Genomic DNA, 24374 nt, shown 5'->3' with positions numbered 1-24374 from the left:
TTTTGTGACAATGCTGTTGTCTCAGCAGAACTTTAGACTGATCATAAAGCACTGACCTTCATAACCCAGATCAATAATAGTGACACCCTTCTTATTAACCACAAAATTCATGGTTATGTATGGCATGGTGGTGGAGGCTCTCCTTCCATGGGAAAAACACATTGCAAACTAGAACATTTTTAATGCTTTACCTTTGAAACTAGTCGATTCTACAGCTGAACACACTTAGCTTGTTCTGTTTTATAGCAGGTGTTTCCAATAGGAAGGTCATTTTGCAGATCATAAACTCCAACCTGGTGGACTTTTTTACTCCAGACAAAGCAATAAAATATGGTGGGTTGGCAACATATTAAACACATTGCATCAACTGATTCACTTTGGAGATCAAGCAATGTTGTCATAAGACTTAATTCACAAAGGTGATGAGGATCCATTAATGCCCAACAAAAGAGAAACTTTTGTTTTTCTTTTGTTAGCAGACAATACAGGGAAGTCTGGATGTGCAAACTCCAATTGGAGAAAAGCTTTTAGTTTTTTTCCAAGTCACACTTTGAGTGGTTTAACAAGAAAGTCCATAACACATCAATCAAAAGTGTCATCTGAAACATCTGAATTAAACATTGAGACCAAATGAAATGCTATTGCTGGCTTGCAGTGAATGGGAAACAGTGACTGTGTGAAAGGAAAGGAAATCATATTACAGGAAAATGAAATATCTGATTCCACTTTTCTAATCAGGTTCAATTTTCACAAATGTTTTTAAAAATGGGCCCAGACTATGCAGAATGGATTAAAAGTAATTTGCCGCAGTACAAAAATATTAACCACAGGGAGTGAATGAGCCACTTCAATCAATACTGCTTACAAAGCTAGGCTTATTACTGGTAAACTTTATTTCCTTCTTTCTATTCAAGCAGAGAAGTTGTAATAAAATATGGAATGAAAGAAAGCTATCTACTTCAGAGTAATTAGAGAAATCAGCAGAATATGATAGGCTACAGATAAAAAAAAAACAGGAGCCTTGGCTCACTGTTCATTTCTATCTAGCTCATAATCGACTGGCGAGTGGACGATAGTGCCCGGATCAGGGGTTAAAAACATAGCTTCAGACAACATTTTTATTAATTAACTGGTCAGATATTTTAAAAAAAGAGCTTTATAAATCCTACAGAAAATCTGTGGGAACAGTGGAGGACCCAGACATCTGGATAATTTAAAGACGTCAAAGCTTTGTGACACGTTTCAGAAGAAAACTCAATCTGTCCTGATGGTGAAAAGGGATTTGGATATTATAACAGATGTGCAATCATTCTGTTTAAAACAATTATTTTTCAGTTTTCTTTTTTGTCTCAATGAGGATGCACTAAAGTTAAAAGTTAGATTTTTCCACAGTTAGATTTTACAACTAAACATAAAGTTTATTTTATTTTAAAAGCTTATTAACAAATGTTAGCAACATTTAGTCTATGACCTTAAAAAATTGTAGCTCTTCAAATTTAACCCACATGTGTTGGTTAAGGTCGCAAGAGATGAGTGAACTTCGGACCACAATGGTTGAAATGATTGAAGCAACTCAAAGATGCTTAAGCTTTTCTTTTCTTCAATCTGTGCATTAAAAATGGTCATTAGATTGTCGACTCTGCCTCACTGATAGACGGCTGAGTAGCCAAAATTGTGCTCATGTAACTCATTACTTATATATTTTTACTCAAGTAGGTAAAAAGTTTATTCGAAAACATTACTGGTGTAAAAGTAAGAAACTATTGGGTGGAAATGTTATGCAAGTAACTGTTCATTATATCTGATTTAAATACTGTTTTGAAGAGTAAAATTTTAAAAAGTATAAAAACAAGGAAAAAAAAATAACAATATTCAGAAATTAACATAAATTGCAAGAGGATTTTTTTTCTTTCTTCCCCCCATAAGCTTATTCAAGTAATGTGACAGAGTAATAGTTACCTCTGTTGATAACTTGAAACAGCTACTGCTAACGTCCTAATAATATAGCTCTGTGTCATGTGTTTGATTTTTTAATTTGTATTTGTATATATTTTTTCATCTAACATTCTTCAGTATTAATTGAATACTGTTAAATAATGTTAGCAATAATATTATTTTTGATAATATTATCAAAAATATTATCAAAAAGTGATATTCGGGTCCTTTGAACTCCTGGTTCATGTCTGACGAGGTCCGGGTGCCACCCGCCCCATCTCTCCGTCGCCTGTCAGCGGGTCGCCTGGCCTCGCCTCTCCGCCCAGTCCAGAAGTTGCTCCTCCTACCAAGCAGCGCCGTGTTGATATCGCCCATCCTCTTTGCCGTTTGACAAAATAAATTCTTAACTTTTGCCCCCCAAAAGAGCTGCTCCTAACATGGCTTACACCACAGCAGGCGGGACCAAGAAGAAGGTCTGCTACTACTACGACGGTATGTGATGAATTACTGCCGCATCTTGCAGGCTAACATTAGCCATTAGCCGCTACTGCTGCAGGTGATTGTATCGACAGCTAACTAGCAACACGCAAGTAGCCTGATTAACGATGGCTCAATGGCATCCACGGAGCTCAAGTCATCCAGCGTTCTACGTTTCAACTAACTTAAAGCTTAATTACGAAAATGGCTACCAAGATATTTCAAACATGCTGGAATTAAGTGTTAGATAATAAATACGTGTTTACTAGTAATTATTTAAAGCGATATAATTTGATAAGACGAAGGCGGCTAATTCTCATATCTTGCATTCACATTGTGTTTGGATGAATGACAAAATGTTCAAAATACATATGGTATATTACCAGCACATCTGTAAAAACGTTTTATTAAAATAGACATTTATAATTTGAGAGGATCAGAGATTTAAAACAAAAACAGTCTGAATTAAACGAATGGAAAGTTGTATTTCTGTTTATCAAACAAATCTATGGAACAATGTCTAAAAGAAAGCAAAGAGACTAGTTGAATTTTTACTTTTAAGAAAATAATAACAGATATTAAAAAAGGTAAAATGGAGTATATTAATTCAGTAGAGTGCTGTATTATTACAAAGAGGGTTTTTATTTTATTTTTTCTTTATGTATATATACACACTGCCTGTTTTGGGTTGAAATACAAGATTTCTTTCTTCAAGTGAGTCCTTTTCATTCAAAACTTTTATGTCAACATGTGACATGTTAATTTTAAACTGAAAATGAATGAAACAAAGAAACTGAAAAGAAGGAAATGAAGGTGCATGAGGGCTCTTAGGGGTTTATCCATCACACAGACTGGTTAAGTAACATGCTCATTTTAAATCAGTTTGGATCAAATGCCTATATAATGCTATTTAATAGTCTTGTTTTTGGCTCTAGCTAATTCACTTATTATTTGAACAGTTTTCTTAAACAATGACATTACCATAACATTTTTATACTCTGAACTGAACAAAGAACAAGACAAAGTCAGAAGCTTAACATTGAACTGATCCCTGATATGCTTTGCAGGTGACATAGGAAATTATTACTATGGTCAAGGTCATCCCATGAAGCCACACCGCATTCGGATGACCCACAACCTTCTTCTGAACTATGGACTCTACAGAAAGATGGAGGTCTATGTATGTTGTCTGTGTGCGACTCAAGTCTGTCGTCTCCTTCCCTGTTTGAGTTCTCATTGAGTGTGTGTGTGTGTTTGGCCCTCAGCGACCACACAAAGCCACTGCAGATGAGATGACCAAGTACCACAGTGACGACTACATCAAGTTCCTCAGATCCATCCGGCCGGACAACATGTCTGAGTTCAGCAAGCAGATGCAGCGATGTGAGAGCTCACTGTCTCTTTGGAGCATTTTTAGAATGCAGGTAAAAGTTTGGATACCTTAATTATTTTGCATATAGTTGACTAGATTTTTATGGCTTCCTTCCAGTCAACGTTGGGGAGGACTGCCCTGTGTTTGACGGCTTGTTTGAGTTCTGCCAGCTCTCTGCAGGGGGCTCTGCTGGTGAGTCCCAATTATAATGGGCTGCATTATGGATTTTGTCATTAAAATGCATTAAGTTCTTCAATCCACAGGTAACTCTGCTGGTAATTTGAACCCTTTATTCCAGAGGGGCATATTTCTGCTAATTCTCATATTGACAAATGTGATGTTAAAAGCTTGCTCATGTTACATCTCTGTGTAAATGGAGAGACAATGTACTTGGATGGGAATTCAGTCCGAGTCGTTGTCCAGGTGAAACTAAAACATCAGTAGTTTGATGACCAGGTCACCCAGCCTGGTGAAAACAGTCCCTTATTCTTTGACTCATCCGGAGGATCTGGTCCGACATATTTAACTTGCCAACTCAATCGTAAAGAAAGCTATGCTGGATGGTTGTTAATTAGATCTAACCATAACCCAAACCCCATAGGGAGTTAGGCCATAATTTATTTTCCAGCAATAAAATGTCTTATACATTCCTCTTCCTCTGATTTTAATTGCTCCGTATTTTGAAACGTATCCAACATGGACTGAACAGCTTCATTCACTTCCTCCACAGCCTTTGCCAAACTACAAACATAAGCCGACTTCAGTAATAAAACAGCACAGAAAATGAAATTCATCTTTCACAACTCCTTCATTGAATAGGTTGAAACTCAAATCAAACTCGATAGGAGAAATCGTGATGGAGCATTGGAGGGAGATGAGAATTGTAAGGAGGAAACTGCCAGGCTGCCATTTACCTAGTTGTCTAGGAAATTATTATTGGTGTTGATACAAAATAATGCATTAAAATATTAACTACTGTAATGCATGTTGTTGGTCGTGAATTATTATGAAGTGGAGATGACTCCATATAGAGTGGTGTTCCGGTGCAGCGATGATTACTTTATCAGTGCAACATTTTTCAAAGCGTTTCCTGCTTTGAGAAATTGGGATAAAAAAAATTTGATTTCAGGTCTATGTTTTGGATTTTTTTTTTTCCAATAGTGTTTAAGACCTTTTTGATTTTTAGCGATTTAAATTTGTTGACAGGAGCAGAAAAAAGCATCTATAAAAAAAAGTCTTGAATGCTAAAAGGCCAAAATGATTCAAAAGCCAATCGGTAAACTGATTATAATGGCAAGAAGGATGCTTCACTGTTTCACATACAAACGGTTCTCGTCAGATTTGACCTGCCCATCAGTTGATACAAGCTTCTAGAAAATTTGAAGCTTGTATCAAATTGTAGAAAATTTACCATAAGTTTCTTCCTGGAAATGGAACAGCTGGAGACATTTGTATCTCAGAGCTTTCTCTTAAATGAAGCACCTTCTGTTCTGTGTAGCTGGCTCGGTAAAGTTGAACCGGCAGCAGACGGACATTGCAGTGAACTGGGCCGGAGGACTGCACCATGCCAAGAAGTCTGAAGCTTCAGGCTTCTGCTACGTCAATGACATTGTGTTGGCCATCTTGGAGCTTCTCAAGTAAGATTATCAACCAGTATTTTTAGAAAGGAAACAAACCTCCAGTAGTTGTGCTTATCCAGACCTGGTTATGTCTTGTTTCCCCCAGGTACCACCAAAGGGTGCTCTATATTGATATCGACATCCATCATGGCGATGGCGTAGAAGAGGCATTCTACACCACAGACAGAGTCATGACTGTGTCCTTTCATAAATACGGGGAGTACTTCCCTGGAACTGGAGACCTCAGGGTGAGGAGAAAACAGAAAACATCTGGTCTCAGGATAGAAGCCGAAAAACACCGGCTCCTGTTGGGAGCTGGTAAATGTAGAAAAGGATGTTTAGAGAAAAATCATGATGAAAGCATAGTGTTTCTGAAAATTACAGGCTGATCAGGTGTTTGTGTTGCTTTTCAGGACATCGGAGCTGGAAAAGGCAAATATTACGCTGTCAACTTCCCACTGAGGGATGGCATCGAGGACGAATCCTACGAGCAAATCTTCAAACCTGTTCGTAGAAACTTGGACATTTTTCCACCTTCCGTTACTATTAGTTATGTCTTCAAAACTTACTTTGTCTGATGTTTGTCTAAGAAATTGCTGATGGCCAGCAATCTGACTGGGTGAGATAATCTCCGGGCCACCTGCTCCGAGTGCAGGCAGCCTTTTTGAAGTGGGAAAAACTAAAGGGTTAACAAGTGACACATTGGCTTCATTTCCATTAAAAATCTGCGCAAACTTTTTAAAACTGTCTTGTCAGGGAAATTGTTTCTTGACAAGAAATATTAAAAAAAATATTTCTTATTGGGTCATCAGTACACTGTTGTGTGTAGTGGTCAGTATACACATCAGTGTGTGTGTGTACTGATGACCACCACATTTGCAGTGTCTCCAATAAATAAGAAATGCAATTAAAATTACGTAAAAAAGTTTGTTCATGCAAAAAGTTGTTAAAAAACACACTGCCCCGTCATCCTCCTACTATATCTACTGTTGTCCTTTTGGTGGTTTGCACCAGTGGCAACATTTGGTTGTAGATCCTGTGATTCGTGTGACACAAAAAAAATGTTTCCATTGCAGTTTCACTAAATAAACCAATTTCTTCGTAGCCAAAATAATCCGCCTTATCCTAGCGCCAAATGTTTGAAAATGGTGTGTCTCCACTAAGCTAATTAATTTTTCAGAATGTCAAATTGCTCAATTATACAGTCAATGGAAACACAACTACTGATAGTAAGCACACAGTTGGCACCTTGACCAATATCAAAGGCTCTTTTTTCAATGTGTAAAGCAGAAAGTAATGGTGGTCAGAAAAGAGTTTGTCTCTTTCCTGAAATGTATCACAAATCTCTCCATAATGTTTTACTGTTTATTGACTTAAATCACTGCCAATGATTTAAGTCAATAAATCACGTGCAACAAGAGCAGAGACTGTCTGAAAGTTACTTTTTAAAAATGTAGGCATTTAATCACAAGTCTTAATTTTTTTTGTGGTAGGACTTATTTAATGTCTGATATATTGTATATTGAGTTGTGTGCTAACTAGGCCTGTCACCATAACATATTTTGCTGGGCGATTAATTGTCTCAAAAAATTATTGCGATAAACGATAATATTGTTTGTAGACCTTTTTACACTGATTTAATGGAAATTACATAATAATACATGTGTTTTCCTGCCAAAGATAGATACACTTTACTTTCAAAAGACACTTAACACTGGGACTGATGCACAAAATAAATAAAACTACCAAAAACAAAAATAAAATAGATTCTCAGTCTCCATTAACAATAAATGTACTTGAATAAAAACTAAAAAAACATAAAGCCAAAGTGGAAATAAATGTTGCATTCAACCAAAAGAGTGCAGATTATGAAGTCTGTATAGTATATTGCCATTCAGTAATCATTAGATTTAAATAGAGAAGAATCCGACTGCCTGATGCAATAGTTCAAACTACTTTTTTTACCCTGAATGACAATCTTAGAACGTTCTTCGTTCTGAGATTGTCACTTGCGTTGTGCGTTACGGTAGATCGTTGTGGCCGTTCCGATCTAAATCAAGGATTTGCCCAGACTGGGAGTGTTAACGCAGCCTGTTGAATGTAACCGGTAGACAATCAGAAAGTCCGGATTCTCCTCGTACTTTCTGAGAGGAAACACGGAGAGAATCCCGAACAGCTGACACGATGCAACCCGAAGTCCAGCAGACATCGGAGATGATATGTGGAAACGTGAATGTTTATTCAACATTTACTAGGGGAGGAGTTGGAGCGAAATTTCTACCAGAAAACCCGAAACTTTTCAGCTGTTCTTCGTTAACGTGACATAAATAGGTTATAATGATTTTCATTCAGTCAGACTGACACTAGCCACATGCATTGCAATTAGATTGAAGTAGGGAATTGATTAATGCCTGGTTTCAAAATTAGTAAACTGGACTTATTATTTTGTGTCCATTGTTGGACACAACACGGTTTGATTGAACCGTTGTACCGGTGATTTCTGTCGGCTAATGTGTCTCTCAGGTTTTGATAATGGGCCGACAATCAGCGACATAAGATGGTGCAGTGCGCGCTGGGCATTACACTAAGGAAGTAAGGAAGGAAGGGAGGGTCAGTGGAGAGCACCGGAGTTGAACCTTTTTTCATTCAGTGTCATCAACAGTAAGAGAAAAAGGCAGGAAGAAACGATATAGCCGATAATTGAAATGAGGTCGATAGTCTTAATTTATCGTGCGATTAACTGATTTATTGCGACAGCCCTAGTGCTAACATCTTCACTGCAGTCTCTGACTAGACAGCTACCAGTAACCATCCGCTAATAAGCAATATGCAATTTTCTTTTCTTACAGATCTGAAATTTAATTCATAATGATCTTAAAAAGTTTTACATTTCAGCTGTAGAAACTGTTACAGTCTATAGCTGTGCTTTTCAAACATTTACATTACACACAAAGCCATCTTTGTTTCTCTCTGGTAAAGAGATGTTTATAAGGAGGGAAGGTTTCAAGTGAATTTTGTACTTTACTCTCCACAAACACTGACTTCAGCAGAAATTGGAAACCAGAAGCATAATATTCCTTTCTGACAGGAATTGTGCCCTGTGATCCTGCAGGTGATGGCCAAGGTGATGGAGATGTACCAGCCCAGCGCCGTGGTTCTTCAGTGTGGCGCCGACTCTCTGTCTGGAGACCGCCTCGGCTGCTTCAACCTTACCATTCGAGGTCCAGAGACACACCACACACTGTCCAAGCGGGTGAAGCTTCCAGGAAGTGTTTGACATTTGTCCTCGTGTCCAACCAGGTCACGCCAAGTGTGTGGAGTACATGAAGTCGTTTAACCTCCCACTGCTGATGCTGGGTGGAGGAGGATACACGATCCGGAATGTGGCTCGCTGCTGGACCTATGAGACTGCCGTAGCTCTGGATACAGACATCCCTGACGGTTTGTTGCTGGTTGCTAATCAGCTCTGAAAATGACTTGAAGCAGTTCCTGTCAGCTTTGAACAGCCATTATGGTGTCAAAGTTCTCTAGTGCCAGTTTTCAAATTTTATTCTTACATTATCTGAGTGATGTTGTTTTAGACTTACTATCATGAGATGGACTCATGATGTGTGTGTGTGTGTGTGTGTGTGTGTGTGTGTGTGTGTGTGTGTGTGTGTGTGTGTGTGTGTGTGTGTGTGTGTGTGTGTGTGTGTGTGTGTGTTTGTGTACTGATGACCTCTGATAGCTATGTGCCAAGTCATTCTTTCAGAGAGAAATGAAAAAGCTTTCTGCATTTTAGGAGACATATTCTGAGGACATTTTGCGCTGGACAAATAATTGGCGCAGCTAAAACATGCAAGCTAATCAGAATAGTTAGCTAATGGAATACTGTGGGATAAAGCACAACCCTGCTTATGGTTAGTCCTCAACGCGGCTGTTACAGGTTCGAGTCCTGGCCTGGTGACCTTTGTTGCATAACTTGCTTCAACAGCATTCACTCTGTAGTGCTTGGCAGAACGTTCTCGAATGCTATGTCTGTTGGTTTACCTTGCCAACAAACGTTACATCAGGATGACTGACAGCGCTAATACCTTTTTCTTGGCTCTGGTTGGTTGTTTTTGAGCTCAAGCGGTGCATATTTTCAGACTGCAATAGCAGCATAGGAAGGAGATTTTTTTATATGAGATTATCTGTGTCATACTTTCACAACATGGTGACAGCCTTAACAAATATGCTTTGTCAAAGTTACATACTGCACCTTTAACGTAGCAGTATTATTATGTCATAGTGCTATTTTACAGTAAAATCAAGTAACTGTTACCCTTCAGATGTTTTTATGTATTATGTTAAAATATGTCAAATATGACTTAAAATATATTTAACTTCCTGTATTAACATGTTGAAATCGGGCCTGTGTCTTTTCAAAAAACTTGTTCTTTCTGAGACTGCCTTCAGGAAGTCTCAGAAAGTTTTTTTTTAATCAGCGTTTCTCTGAGAAGTAGTTTATATGATGAGCTCAGCAGATGCACATTTACAGGTGTTACAAAGCTGGTGAGGTTATCACCACAATCTGATCTCATTTTTTTCCAATTCTGACAAAATTGAAATTCTGTAAGGTTTTCCAGGACAATCAGTGCTAACACTAAAAAGCAAGCTAAAGCAAGTTCAGGGGGTGATCGAGTGAATTGGTGAATCTCTCTCTGTTTCTCGTATTCTTATTGTGGCTTCCTCTTCTCTGCCTCTCCTGTTGCAGAACTACCATACAATGACTATTTTGAGTACTTTGGACCTGACTTCAAGCTGCACATCAGCCCGTCCAACATGACAAACCAGAACACAATGGAGTACATGGACAAGATCAAGTATGTGTGGTTGATTTCTGCACCGGCAGCCTTCCCAGAGATCAGTATTAACATTCATACGGCTGTTGACTGTTGGATCACAGAGCATGCTTGTCAGTGTTGAGCTCTGACCTTTCAGGCAGCGGCTGTTTGAGAACCTGCGGATGCTGCCTCACGCCCCTGGGGTCCAGATGCAGGCCATCCCAGAGGACGCTGTTCCAGAGGACATGGTGGACGAGGACACTGAGGACCCTGACAAACGCTTGTCCAGTAAGGCTGTCCTCTGCTTCAGTCACAAGCTTGGATAAATCACCTTGATGTATTGTTGTCTCAATTAATGTAAAAAAAAATCTGACACTATTACTGGAAGTGTTATCTTTACTTCTTTTCCTGCCAGTTGTTCCACAAGAGCTTCAATATAGATCAGTATATTCACATGTCCTGTCACATCGGATCACATCATTTAAAGATTAAATCGCTCAAATTTTAGACCCCTGGTTCTGCTGGAGTTCTTCCTCTCTGCTGTCACTACATGCATGTTCAGAATTAAGAATTGCTCTGAAATCAATGACACAAGGGATCCTGCTGGTCCAGGAGGTCCAGGAGGAGTGAATGCCCCAAGCCAATCACTGGATGCAGTCCTCTGGGTGTCCTCAGAAACTTTTTGAAGTAATTTTATTTCTAAACTGACTTTAATGTGCTGTTTGATAACCAGGACCATTTGGAATGTATGAGACAAATTATTTGTGCTGAAATGTGCCTTGAGATGACATTTGTTGTGATTTAATTCTATAGAAATAGACCAAATGGAGACTATGACAGATGAGTTTACTGGGTCTTTGTAGTCAGAATTTATGTGAGTGGCTTATGAAAGTATTCTTTGTGTGATTGCAGTTCGTGCCACAGATAAGAGGATAGCCTGTGATGAAGAGTTCTCTGACTCTGAGGATGAGGGGCAGGGCGGCAGGAGGAACACAGCCAATCACAAAAAGGGCGCTAAAAGACCAAAAGTGGACGAGGAGAAGGAGAGCGAGGAGAAGAAAGCAGGTCACTAACTGGACGTATAAACAAATGAAATGTAGTTGTATGTGATTTAATAGCTGATAAATATTTCTGTTTTCTCATGTTTTAGATGTGAAAGAAGAGGATAAGACAAAAGACAGCATCTCAGAAAAGGCTGAATCCAAAGGGTAACAATGGCCTTTTTTAAAAACGAAATCCTGAAGTGAAAAATCAGAAAAGCTCTAGTAGAGTCTAAACAGTGTAATTTTGCAGCAGTCCTTGTGTGGAAGCACTGTTGAACACTCTTTTTGCACATTTAACTTAAGTGCATCAAATGTTTCCTTCTGCTCATTGACATGTTGAATGTTTTCTTCCCATCGCCCTGCAGAACGGTGAAGACCGAGCAGGCCAGCAGCACTTGAAGCCTCCATCTCAACCATGTTTGACCCAATCAGTACTGTCCATTGTCATGGATTCGTCTGTTTGCTAAGATGTTTTCTAGAGCGTTATATTTATTGTGAATCTCATGTTTTTTGATATGTAAATCTCAGCATTCTGTTTATTTTTGCCAGAAATCCTTTAAAGTATTTTTTTAGTCTGTATTCTGTTTCCTCATGTTTTAGATGCAAGTATGTAAAACTGTATACTTACATACTGCATAGTGTTCCAGGGTGGAATCTGAGGATAAAAATGATTGAAATTTTCCTATTTTAAATTTGTCAATAAAATGTTTTATACTGTGTGTGTGATGTTGAATTTTTTGTTGCAACTTTGTGTAGTGAAAGCATTAAGCCACATGGGAGCATGCTGTCCAAAGAGAAAAGTGGCATTGACATCCCAAGACTCTAATCTTAAGTATACACATTAGAGTGTATTTGTTGGCTAGCATTGCTCTTAGCAATGTGCATGCTTTTTAGAGATCTGGAATGCAATTACAGCTAGTCGGATAACGATTGCATTTTAAAAAGGCATGCTTTTGCCTGTTCATCTGGAGAATGGAGAGTAAAAGTCTGGGAAATTAAAGAATGCTAAAGAGCTGGTCAGTAAAGTTGAATAATTTGATGTAATTTAGCAATAAATTACAACAAATTTAATAACAGTAAACACCTGTTTATTTGTGTGAAACTAGGTGTGGTTTAAACTGCAAAACTTATTAAAATGTAAAACCTTCATATATAGGTATATATATATAGCTATATATATGTATTTATACATATATATAGCTATATATGTATATACACCTATATATATATATATACATATATATAGCTATATATGTATATACACCTATCTATATATATATACCTATATATGTGTATATATATATAGGTATATATAAATATATACCTATAAAATAACATGAATATACAGAGGACACTTCAAACATCAGGATTTGAGTTGTTCAGATGTGAATCCTTATTATTCAGCTCCCCAGATGGATTTACTCCCAGTCAATAACTTCTAGTTGCTCACAGCTTGTTGGATGTTTTGTCACATGGGCCAAAAACTGACATTTTTTAAAGGTAACATAACAAAATACCTTTCTATTTCCTATACCTGCTCAACAATTAATCATGTGTTTAATGAAATTAAGTAGTTAAACTTTTTGTAGATGAACAATGTGTAGATTAATATTGAGCTTAAACCTGCAAATGAGTTTTACCTGTTTGGTGGGCTGAATCATATTGATAATGATAAATCTATAATTGAAGTAATCAACAACTTAGTCATTGATTAACTGGAGAGTAAAGACTAACATGCCATTTGCTGAACAAAGAATAACATTAGAGCCAATCTGTACAAACTACTTACATTAAAATACCTCTATAAGTATTCCAAATATTCAAGCAGAAATGACTGAGCTGTTCACATGTAGATGTTAGAAGTATTTTTTGTAGCTGCAGATGCATCCTTCACTACATGTTCAGAAAAGGATATTAGTATTAAGGATTTCTAATTGATATCACATTTGAGGTTTGAAAATGTGTATTTTCATCTCTTTTTATGAATTGAATAATGTATTTGGATTTTCTTCTGTATTGCTAATATTGTATAAAACAAGCTTAAGTGGGTTGACTGAAAAGTCTGCAGAATGTGCCTTTTTTTTTTTTATCCTATTAGCCTACATGAAAAGTCCCAAGAGAAAAAAACTACCTAAGATACAAAACGTAAGACCTTTGGTCAATATATTTAAGGTCAACTCACATTGATTAATTGGTAGCTGCAGGTTATGTTTTGCCATGTTTTGGGGGACAAAAACATAGCAACATTTGTAGAGTTTAATAAACCGATTAAATGTGTTAAAAAAGCTGTTTTAGAGTAAGTCATTGGCAAAATCTGGTATGATTTGACTTAAAGAATGCTAAAGTGCTGGTTAATAAAATGGACTAATTTGTGCTGTGCCTAACTTGTTTTGTCTCATAAATTTGTTGTAATTTAATAATTACCATTTCTGTCACTCCTGGATTAAAGCATGTGTTTATGCACCACTATGTGGAGGTCAGTTATAAATTATGACAAAATAAATTGAAGGCTTTAACAGAACGCATGCTCTGTTACAGAATATGGCTATAGTAGAACAAAATGTTTTAAGAAGGTATTTATTCTAGAAGTGTCAGTCTTGGGTTTGCTGCTCTTCTCAGTAAATATGTGGTGTGAACTTCATCTTCAGTCTACTTCTTGATTCCTCTTTTTTTTTTTTTTACTTGGTGTGGTCAAAACTAAAATGTTTGTTCTCTTAATAAGTCAGAGAGCAGCAAAGTGTCACATTTAAATAACCAGAGATCCAGCTCACTTTTTCTTCACATTTATTGTTGCTTTTAGTGTGCTCACAGAAAATTAGAACACCTTAAGCAGGAGGGTTTTAATAGCAACTGTTTCATAGCCAAAAGTTACATTCCATCTCTAAGTCAAATCAAAGCTTCTCCAGTATTTACAAAAGAGAGAGAGAAAAAAAGGAAGTAGATAAGAAAGACGAGATGCCACACAAAAATTGCATCTGATAAGGTTGATCAATCGAAGTGGAAAGGCAACGAGAAAAAGAACTGTCTGCTGCAGGAGAACATACCACAGTATAGAAACGGTTAGCACTCATCACAGCTTGGTTTTCAGTTCACAACTGCTTATAAAGAGATCAGAGTGTGTAAGCGCGTGCGTGTGAGTATCTTACAAAAATGAGGAAGTGGAAAAAAAGAACTGCAAACCTTTATGTGCTTCTTGAGATCAAGATTTCTTTTGTACAATAATCACAGTTAAGAACACCCTGCCTATACATACTTACATGGATTTCTTTTATACCAACAATTAACAATAAAGCCTATACAACTCATATCCCTAATGAATCAGACTGGTACAGCTAACGAGGAGTGGACAGCTTCCTATGGGTTTATATCAGGCCCTAACTACCTTTGGGGTCGGGAATCTGGTAGAAAACAAAGTCTTAGTGTTCCAAACCAAGCGCAGTTTCTAAAAGTTGCCCTCAGTTTTCTTTCTTAAAAGCTACTCATTGTATAATAGTCAGTAGCACATATTGTCAGCCCCCCATGCTTCCTTTACAGCTCCACCCCCACATCTCCATCACACCCTGGACAGTCCGTTACTATTTTTGTTTACATTTTGTATAAAAATAAGAAGAAACAAACCAAATAAAAAGGTAATACTGATGCAAAAATATATGGCAGAGCGTGGATCAGCTGGGCTGAAGCCACCCACCTCCCGGGTTGTATCAAACTGAGATGGGTTTTGTATGAGGGCAGGGAAAGAGGGACAGTGGGAACCAAACATGAAATCTTAAGAAAGCTTTAAAATCTCCCTGGTTGCAGTTCTCCACAGCCAGCAGGTGGCGTCGCTCGAACAGGGAATGTTCTTTGATTATCTTGGTTTGGGATTTTCTTCCGTTGTTACTCTGAAGCCTCGGGGGCAGCAGCCGGGGTCTCTGCTGACGCCGCCTCCTGTGCAGCCTCCCCCTCCTCCTGTGCCGCTACGGGGGTCTCGGCCGCTTTCTCCTCTGCCTTGGGCTCCTCCGGGGCTTCAGCCTCCTCAGTAGGTTTCTCCGGTTCTTTCGCCGCCGTCGCCTCCTCCACGGGCTTCTTCTCTACGTCCTCCTTGACCTGCTCTGCAGCTGGGGTAGCCTCTCCCTCCACGGGCTTGGCTTCCTCGGGGGCGGCCGGCGTCTCCTCCTTGCCCTCCTCCTTGGCAGGTGCTGCCGACTCGGCTGCTGCCTCCTGTGTCTCAGCTCCGTCGGCGGTCTCCTTTTTGGTCTTCTTGAAGGAGAAGCCGCTGAGTTTAAAAGACTTCTTGAAGGAGAACTTTTTCTTCTTCTTCTTGGGGGTGTCGTTGCTGGTGGAAGGTGTCGCTCCATCCACCGGCTTGGCTACGGCTTCTCCGTCGGCGGGCGCCGGAGACGGAGCTTCTACTTTCTCCTCGCCTCCGGCGTCCTTCTCGGCTGCCTTCTCTGCCTTCTCCCCGTCTTCTTTGGGGCTCTCCTCGGCCGCCGCGCTGCCGTTCACCTGCACTTCCTCCTTGCCGTTCTCAGCCGCAGCGGGAGAGGCATCTCCATTTGCTTTCACGTGCCCGTTTTCCTGTGAAGGAGGAGCAGAGAGAGGGGGGGTCAGCGGCTCGGAGGCGGACAGTGCCACTAGCGGACACAAGGGGGCAGCAAACTCCATCAGATCAGCACAAACAAAAGCCACTCGAACGCACAAAAACACACACTTGTTCTGCTTTCAGGAGCAGGTCGCTACTTATGTGAAAATGAGACAAAAAGGGCAGCATATTTCCTCTTTTTCCGCTCAGATTGAGGCGTCCAGTAAAGCAGCAGAAGATCACTAACTCATCAGATCCCTGGAGGAAGCGCCCGCAGGAAATGTCCATACGGGTGGCAAGTAAACATTTCAGATGGTTGGTAAAGGCTTCAGAGGGGCACAACCAAAAATAAAAATAATAATACTTATTATTATTGTATGCGCCAAAGCCCTGATAATGTGTTAATCACCAACAGTAAAAAAATAGAATGTGGAGGGCTCGGGAGCGCCTGCAGCACCCGCCGCCTCCTCTGCTCGCCCCCCGCCTTCCCACCCCTCCTCTGGGGTAACAGGCTGCCATCACCGCTTTCCAGCCGAGCATCTGCAACAAAAGGCGTGGTGCTCCGAGCGCGCACTGCTTTTGTTGGCTCTGCCTGCATCTGAGGCGACTTCCACTGACTAACATCTTCATTCTCCATGAAATCACGTCGGTCTGCTCCAGAATCAACCCTCCGCCCACAACAACTGAAACGACCAGTTCATGCTTAATTCACATCTTTTCATTCACTTTCCAGCAGGATCCTCCAGGGTCTGCCTTCAAAACAGAATTTTATTTTTTTATTAGGATTAGAATTAGAGCTATTTTAATCCGACTCAGACAAATCTGAACATTGATTATATCAAACTGTTGCACGCAAAGCGCAATCTCTCCAAAAACGTGGCCTTTTCTACCAGTCTCTCCACATTTACGCACAGATTGCGCATCCATCCGCAACCAGCAGCTTCTTCCCAGACGCCTGTTAAGACCTCGTTTACCTGTCCGTTGGTCTTGTTGGGTGAAGCAGCAGCCTCACCGGCCTTTTCAGCCACAGTTTCAGCGTTTCCAGGCGCTTTAGACAGTTGCGCTCCCATGTTTTATCCTCCAACAAAGAAACCCAAATCGATCCAGAAAAAAAAAAAAGAAAGATAACCCAGAACAAAGACCCACAGGCTTCTTTGTTCAAATGCTCTCGGTCTCCCTCTGTCTTTCCGTCCGTGTCTTTTTTTGCAGAGGGGAAAAAAAAAGTTTGGAGGAAAATGATGAGCAGAGTCCAGAGAGAGTGAAGAGGGTTTTCAGTGCAGCAGGGGAAAGCTGGCTGAGGAAGGCGAAGCAATAAAATCCCAGATTGGTGGCCGTCTCGCTGTAGACGGTCTGCAAAATGGAGAAATGTCCCTTGTTGTTAATAAGATGCACAGCCCAACGCCCAATTGCAGAGATGAATGGGTGCCCCGAGCGATGACGGCACCGTAGTCTGAGTCAGCCAATCACAGCACCGATGTAAATGAAGGGGCGGGGTTTGTGAGAAAGGCGTGACCAAAAGGTCTTCGCTTTGCTCCAGCCCATTTGTTTCTACTGTAAACATATATAGGCTATTTTTAAAACATATAAAAAGCACAAAATAATAATAATAAAACAATAAAACGTTTAAAGTTGTTAGTTTTCTAGTTACATTAAAGAACCTGAAGTCCTCCCCAGTCCAAAGCAGATTAGCAGAAAAACAACACTTTCATGCACTAATGTATCATAGCAGGTTGAAATAATATCTAAAAACTCCATAATTCAAAACATCAGTCTTAAAATTGTACTTAAAACCGTTAAATCATTAAAATGAGCACAACTCGGATGACTGGTCACATTTTTAGGCAGAGGCCAACAGGGGCCAGTACCCTGGCTTCCTCCCACAGTCCAAAAACATAACTAGATTAGTTAGTCTCTCTAAATTGTCTTTTGGTGTGAGAGTGTATGTGTTTAAGGTTGTTTGACCTGTCTGTCTCTGTGTTGCCTTGCTATGAACTGGCAACCTTTCCAAGATTAACCTTTTCCTTTATTTTTTTTCCCAGTGACCAATGGAGATAAACACCATGGCCCACGGATAAGGATGAATAATAAAATGTACATGTGTGGTTAGAAGTGTTTGCTCTAATCTTAAAGTAAATAAATAAATACATTGAGACACAAGCTTGGACCTGAGTGTGATGAACTTATATGATGGATCTTGTTGATATGCCCTCAATGTCCCCTCTGTGCAGCAGTCAGGTTGGATAAGGAGTTCTTGGACCTGAACTTTGAGAAATTATGAGATTTGGTTAAGTATAAAACAGGCTTCAATGCCAAAAATGATCAAATGTTACAAGTCAGACATGGAACAGATGCAGAGTGCTGGATCCAGTGCTGGGCTTCACTCAGCTCACCTCAAGGGTCACACCAAGTGAAGCAAAGATTGTAACGAGTTCTGCTTTTATCTTCTCCTCATTCTGCAGCCTCTCTTCGGGGTGTTGGCCCGCTTCATCAGTTTTTGTTTACTGTGACTGTCGCCAGTTTGATATGTTATGGTTTTGTGAGGGTGCAGCAGTGTGCACATAAGCAGATAAAAGAGGCAGAGGGAAGACTCACAATCGTATATTCGTAACAAACTGAAATCCAATTCCTTGCACAATTAGTCTGTGATCGGACCCATTAAGTTGCACTTAATGAATACCAAGTCAGTCTACTTTGGCAGTATACGCACATAAGGGACATGATAAAGATTCACAGTCACTATGCGTTTTCTTTAAAGTAGCAAAGCAAGAAGAAATTCTAAAGATTCAAATAGGATGTTCAAAGTTACAAGTCTTGTGACGAAATGATCTTCACTTACAAACAAAAAAGTTGCTCGCCATGTGAAGCATCCAGGAAGAATGATTTGGATTTAATAACCTGCGCACCAGTAATGAGTATACAAGTTGTGGCATTATGATTTGGGGATGTTTGTTCACAGTTATGGATGTTTATCTGAACTCTGGGCTGAAGAAAGTTCTCCATGAAAACTTAGGGGTCTGTTTGCTTGTGAACCGCGCTGTAGCTCACTGACAGTGGGAAATGAAAACGGACCAAAGTGAGGAAGTGAACCAAAAGGAGAGAGTGACGTCTCTGACTGCCTACAATCATGTATTTGTGATCTGAAACATTTTAAATCTTGATACTAGCACTCTGGGTTTCTATGTAACCACATAGAATGGCTTTGGACCGGCTGCATTCATCACATGCAGACAGAACAACAGGGTGAATATGTCATCAGCTTGCTTGATGCCCTTAGTTGGCAGCCTTTACCTAGTTTGATCCTGTTTGATTCATGAGGTGTGTAAAAGTGAACTAAACAACTTATGGACATTCCCTATCAGACCAAAGTTCCTGCATTCTCCTGTTGTAAAAACTCCCTTAGGCTTACTGCTACCTGTACAGTACAGTTTGATCTGGGTCAGATTTTAGGGATATTCTCCATGTTAGTGGGTTTAGTGTGGGGTAATGGAAAATGGTACATAGATTGCACTCAAATAGAGCTTTATGAAATCCTGAGGACCCCAAAGTGCTTCACACTACATTTAGTTATTCACCCATTCATGCACTCATTCACACATAAGCTACTGGATTGTAGCCACAGCTGACAGTGGGAAATGAGAGAAGTGAGGCCCTCTGACCCCCAGCAAGCAAGACGAGTGAAGTATGTTTCCTAAGAACACATGGACGGCGACGGACATGAACACAATCACCACAATCACTATCACCGCCATCTTTTTAATGTCTTGTGAGGGAACATGGGTGTGTTGAGTCCTCATATACATGTTAGCTCTTATAGGTTTTATACTTAACCAAATCTCATAATTTGTCAAATATATAGCCCTATGGTGACATTTGTAAGCAACCCACATACTGGGTTAAGGCACATTACATTCAGCCACCAATATGTATGTGGCTGAGGTGTTATCTCTAAAGTGTCACATGTTCCCTTCTACATTTCTTGCAGCATTTAGCCTGGTGCCAGTTTCACACACATGTTATGCCTATAACAGAAAGCCAAGATGGAGACTTGAAACAAGATGTTCCAGACTTTTAGAGATCATTATGTGCTTTGACTTGTTGCAGAAAGTTGACCAATACACCAGCCTCTGTATGTGTGTGCTAGTGTGAAAGAGTCAGGAGGAGGGGATCGGATTCCCCATGTCGTCTTGTTGAGATATGCCCTATGGGGATGTTGTAAGTTTTCCACTGCCCCTCCATTTGCAAGGCAAATCTGCTGGAGGCAGAATCAACTGTTTTCATCCAGATCGTTTGTAAGCTCTAACAAAACCAGTTCTGGGCCTGATCAGGTGGGCTTCCTGGAATAGATTCAGATTCCTGCTTTTAAATGTTATCAAGTGTAATGCGAAACAGCACAGAGCATTCAGTCAGCCATTAGAGGATCCAGGAGGAAGGGCAGTTTCTGCTTCTGCACCAGTTACACAGAAACTAAAGGGGGCTTACAGTGTTACTATGACAATTATTAGCAACAGTTGTTAATTTTACAAAACTAAAACCCAAAACGAGCTCTAATCAGAGATTAACATTTCTATCTTCAAAACAACTAGCTTTGAAAATAGTTGGGCAATATTTTGCATGATTGGCCAGTCAATTTAAGCTGCTTAGTGGTCACGTTCACCAAATTTTGATTTCATCTGTCCATCCATTATCTAACACGATTGTCCTTGCATGGTTGCTGGTCTCCAGCAGTCAATGTTTGGACAGTTCACCAGTCCATCACAGGGCAACACAGAGATAGAGAGGACACACAATCCTGCATACATAGTTACTCCCAAGGAGAATTTAGAGATCTCACTGAACCTGACAGTCTTGTCAAGTTTTCCTGTGAGAGGAAGCTGGAGTACCTGGTGAGAACTCATACTCGAACAGGGGGAACATGCAGAAAGACCCTAGGCTGAGGTTCGAACCCAGGACCTTGGAGCCACAAGGCAACTTAATCTTTTAAAGAATTACACAATTGTACTATTGGTGTTGACATTTTTTCATGTGATGTTTCACTTATGCTGTAATTAATTAATGATCATGGTTTTCTCCTCCAGGCCACAGACTTATGAAAAAACACAGAGGGAGAAACTAATTTAGTCACACCAGGTTTTTGCAATGTGTTGTGTTTTTCCAGGTCCAGCAGGCTGACTGGTTCTGAGTGGAACTGTAGAAATGAACTGGCTAGAGCCACCACACACACTCTGGTGATCTGAAGAATCAATTCTTAATGCATCTTGCTATTTTTAGATCAGCTTGACAGTTGATCATTAGTCATGAGAACCATGAACAACAATATATTTATGATCTTGACATAAATCCATGTAGGATCAAGGCGGGGAGTCCTGCTGGTGTCTGTTTGGATGCTCCATCACCTGCTCCATGTGTTTGGATGTGTGTGTTTGTCCTGGGTGACTTCTGTTGTTTTTCTATCAGCCTCCATCTTTCTTCTCATACTTACTGCTCAGCATTACTCTGACTACAGTGGTAAAGATGTTTTTACAGCTACTTTACAGGAGGGATGAGAGGACTAGATTCATTGTATGAGTGTATGAAACAAAATCTGTCAAACTGCAATCAGCCAAACAGGAACATGTTAACACATTTTCTGCATTTATTTTTTCTATTTTATAATTGTGATTTAAAACTCCAATTCAGATAAATTGAATATTATATTAGTGTTTAATAGTGAAGTGTGGGTCTATGAAGAAGTATTTCCCTGTACAATACAGTATGTGCCCTCAGTATATGGTCAGAGCTCCTTATGCATGAATTAGTGCATGAAAGCATGGAGATGATCAGCTTGTGTTTCAGCTGGGATGTTCAGGAAGCATGAGTTGCCATGACAGTGGCCTTTAGACTGTCTGCATCATAGGCTTGGCTGTTTCTCGTCTTCCTCTTCACAACAGCGCACCGATTATCCATGAATCTGTAGGTCAGCTCAGTGTACCGGTCACTTACACACAGTTTTTACTATGGCGATCAGAGCAGGTAATGGTAGCATTAGCAGGGTGGGAAGCTGTGGAGTCCTGCTGGAAAATGAAACAAGCATCTCTGTAAAGCTGGTCAGCAGGAGGAACAAGCCTGTGCTGACTTTGGGCTTTAAAGCTCTGAATTTATTCTCTGTTTCTAAAGTGGATTTAATAAAAAATGTAACAAATGTCCAAGTCATGGAGATGGCTCTGAGGTTCTGGCAGTCTCCTCTAAGTCTCTCAACTAGTTTTGCGTTGCAGTCCTCTCAAAGCTGTGGTTATCCCTACTGTTTTGCACTTTTTCTCCACCAAACTTTTTCCTCCCTCTTAACTTTCATTATCTAATTAGCCTCTCCAACTTCACCAGATAGGAAATTGTAACAACTAAAACCACCCTGGTATTCAGAAAAAGATAAGTTAAGGTGTAAAGTTGGATGTAATTTTTTTCGAAGTCGTTCTAACAGAATGAAACAAGGTCAGATTTTCCCAAACTGCAGCAGATTTAATTACTAAAAGTGGCAGAGACGGTGACTGGGCTTCAACAGCTGCTGGTTAATCATAACTGAACCAGGATATAGATAAACCCTCATGTTTCTTATCTGATCTAACCCCCACCCCCATCTGGCTAAACAGCCCTGCTCTGTTCAAACACGTGGTCTATGCAAATAAACCGACCTGCGGAGCATGAAGTCACAGTCAGTGAAGTCACCGCTAACGATAAGCCCAGAGAGGTGCTGGACACGCCGGGCGCCTCAATCACCATCTGTGTCGGTAGAGAGGCACACCCAAAGCAGAAGGAGATATTCCCTGAACGCTCCCAGCCAGGGTGGGGGACGCCAGCCGTGAAAGAAACAAAAGCGGCAGGAGCCAGAGCAGGGGCCAGGGCCACTGCAGGGAACGCAGACCTACAATTATACATGCCAGCGGAAACGGCCAGCTCTCCTCTCCTTCACAAAACTCATCCTCATGAAAAGAAGATCAGATATCCACAGCTTTTGTATGCGCTCCGGTGTTTGGTTCCTACATCTTTTGTGGAAGAGGAATGTAGACAAATCTCACGTCTTTAGCAGCCAAGTTGAGTCAGAGTATTCCCACAAGGCACAATGGATCGGGTTAATAGCATTCCTCTAAAGGCGGCAGAAAAGCTGTGGACAAACATTTATGTTTGGATGGATTGAGTTTTAAGGAGCCTCTTTTCTAAGCCTGGTCCGCGTCTCTTTGAGACAGGTCAGCTGGCTCCTCCCTGGGCTATTCACAAGGCTCCATCACTTTCTACCACAGGCTCCAGGCGTTGTTCTCTACTCACAGAGTCCAGCAGCATTGACCCAAATGCTCTCAGCATTCCTCAGCGTGCTTTCAGTGATGGCTGTGAACACGAAAAAGCTACACATAGAGAACATGACAGGAAGTGAAAAAATAACTCATCACAGTTTAGGATTTAAGAGTGAAGCAACACTTCCAGCAGTTACAGTGTACTCAATCCTTCATAACCACAATATTCAATAACATTTATTTGACCGACCATGATAAAGTGGTGAATAATTATAAAGTGAAATAATATTTACATATGGTTTTCAAAAATTTTTCAAATATAATCTGAAGGAGAACTTTTGGGCTGCTATTACTTTGGACTCCGGAGAGGTGCAGTTTGTAGTTCACTGATGTGAATATTTGGGCTAACTTGATTGAGTCTGAACCTTACATGTTCAAAACAACACGAAAATGAACTGTTCGTGATTTTCATTTGACTGTAATTTTTATTTGAACATTATATCCTTTGATATCAATCAGAGTGTGAATGTGTTCTCATATTAAGGACACAAATATAATATTTTTAAAGCTTCAACAAGGAAAGCTGAGAAGTTATTAATTTCCATAAGTATCAAAGTCCCCACAACAGGACTGACCAGGTGCTTTTCACTTCCACATATTTATTTGCTTTTGTGAAACCAATAGTAGGCTGGCAGTCCCCTTTGGAAAATCCCAGACTGCTTTATTGGTCAAGTCTAACTTGACACCACGCACCTTTCACTTCGGATGAAATGTAAGATATTTGCAAAGCATTTTATGTAAATGCAAATTTCGAGTGCAGGGCGTGTAAACATCCTTAAATCTCAAACAAAGAAACTTCTCTATACATTGGTGGAGTACATAGTAAAATGTGTGGAGTAAGACTCCATTACTCAACACTTGATTGCGTTTTAAGTGGGCTGATGTTCTAATAAAAGAAAAATATACATTGGGATAAATGTTAAGCTTAACTTCACAATAATGGGGATTGTATTTTATAAAGTAAAGCAGATCCAGTGTCCTAAATAATTTAATAGAATTCTAGAAAAAAATATTAGAATGCTAATAAGAGCCATAGTTTTTGTTCAGTTGAAACATTATCCTATTAAAGTTCTTTTATCACATAGCTAATTGTTGATGGACATTAGAGAAAAGCAACACCATGACGACCAAAGCCCAAAAGGATGTTGGGTTACAAGCAACATCCCAAACTTTCAACATTTCCCAGAGTTCTATTCAATCCATCAGCAGAACAGGGAGAGTGGATGAAGCAACTGCAGAC

The 24374-nt window shown here is 39.9% G+C and overlaps 2 protein-coding genes across 2 annotated transcripts; one reads left to right on the top strand and one right to left on the bottom strand.

Annotated features, from left to right (window-relative positions):
- The first annotated feature begins 2241 nt into the window (after window positions 1-2241).
- LOC129369074 (histone deacetylase 2) lies at window positions 2242-11970 on the top strand. Its single transcript, XM_055044387.1, has 14 exons — window positions 2242-2427; window positions 3480-3592; window positions 3678-3795; window positions 3902-3976; window positions 5283-5421; window positions 5510-5651; window positions 5817-5909; window positions 8516-8624; window positions 8704-8844; window positions 10139-10247; window positions 10366-10496; window positions 11121-11273; window positions 11359-11416; window positions 11617-11970. Exons 1-14 carry the CDS (start codon window positions 2373-2375, stop codon window positions 11648-11650), a joined length of 1470 nt encoding a protein of 489 aa, XP_054900362.1. The 5' UTR covers window positions 2242-2372; the 3' UTR covers window positions 11651-11970.
- Window positions 11971-14018: 2048 nt separating this feature from the next.
- Window positions 14019-17215, bottom strand: marcksa (myristoylated alanine-rich protein kinase C substrate a). Its single transcript, XM_055044389.1, has 2 exons — window positions 16787-17215; window positions 14019-15808 (listed from the first exon to the last, which is right to left on the bottom strand). Exons 1-2 carry the CDS (start codon window positions 16880-16882, stop codon window positions 15128-15130), a joined length of 777 nt encoding a protein of 258 aa, XP_054900364.1. The 5' UTR covers window positions 16883-17215; the 3' UTR covers window positions 14019-15127.
- Window positions 17216-24374: the final 7159 nt, after the last annotated feature.

This window comes from Poeciliopsis prolifica, unplaced genomic scaffold, assembly GCF_027474105.1.
Source record: "Poeciliopsis prolifica strain line A6 unplaced genomic scaffold, Auburn_PproV2 SCAFFOLD020, whole genome shotgun sequence".
Lineage (NCBI taxonomy): Eukaryota > Metazoa > Chordata > Actinopteri > Cyprinodontiformes > Poeciliidae > Poeciliopsis > Poeciliopsis prolifica.
This window is presented reverse-complemented; position numbering and strand designations above follow the sequence as displayed.

Coding starts and splice junctions, on each gene's coding strand:
- LOC129369074 (XM_055044387.1), top strand. CDS start 2,373: ATGGCTTACACCACAGCAGGCGGGACCAAGAAGAAGGTCTGCTACTAC. Junction 2,428..3,479: donor GGTCTGCTACTACTACGACG/GTATGTGATGAA, acceptor TATGCTTTGCAG/GTGACATAGGAAATTATTAC. Junction 11,274..11,358: donor GAGCGAGGAGAAGAAAGCAG/GTCACTAACTGG, acceptor CTCATGTTTTAG/ATGTGAAAGAAGAGGATAAG.
- marcksa (XM_055044389.1), bottom strand. CDS start 16,882: ATGGGAGCGCAACTGTCTAAAGCGCCTGGAAACGCTGAAACTGTGGCT. Junction 15,809..16,786: donor CCAACAAGACCAACGGACAG/GTAAACGAGGTC, acceptor CCTCCTTCACAG/GAAAACGGGCACGTGAAAGC.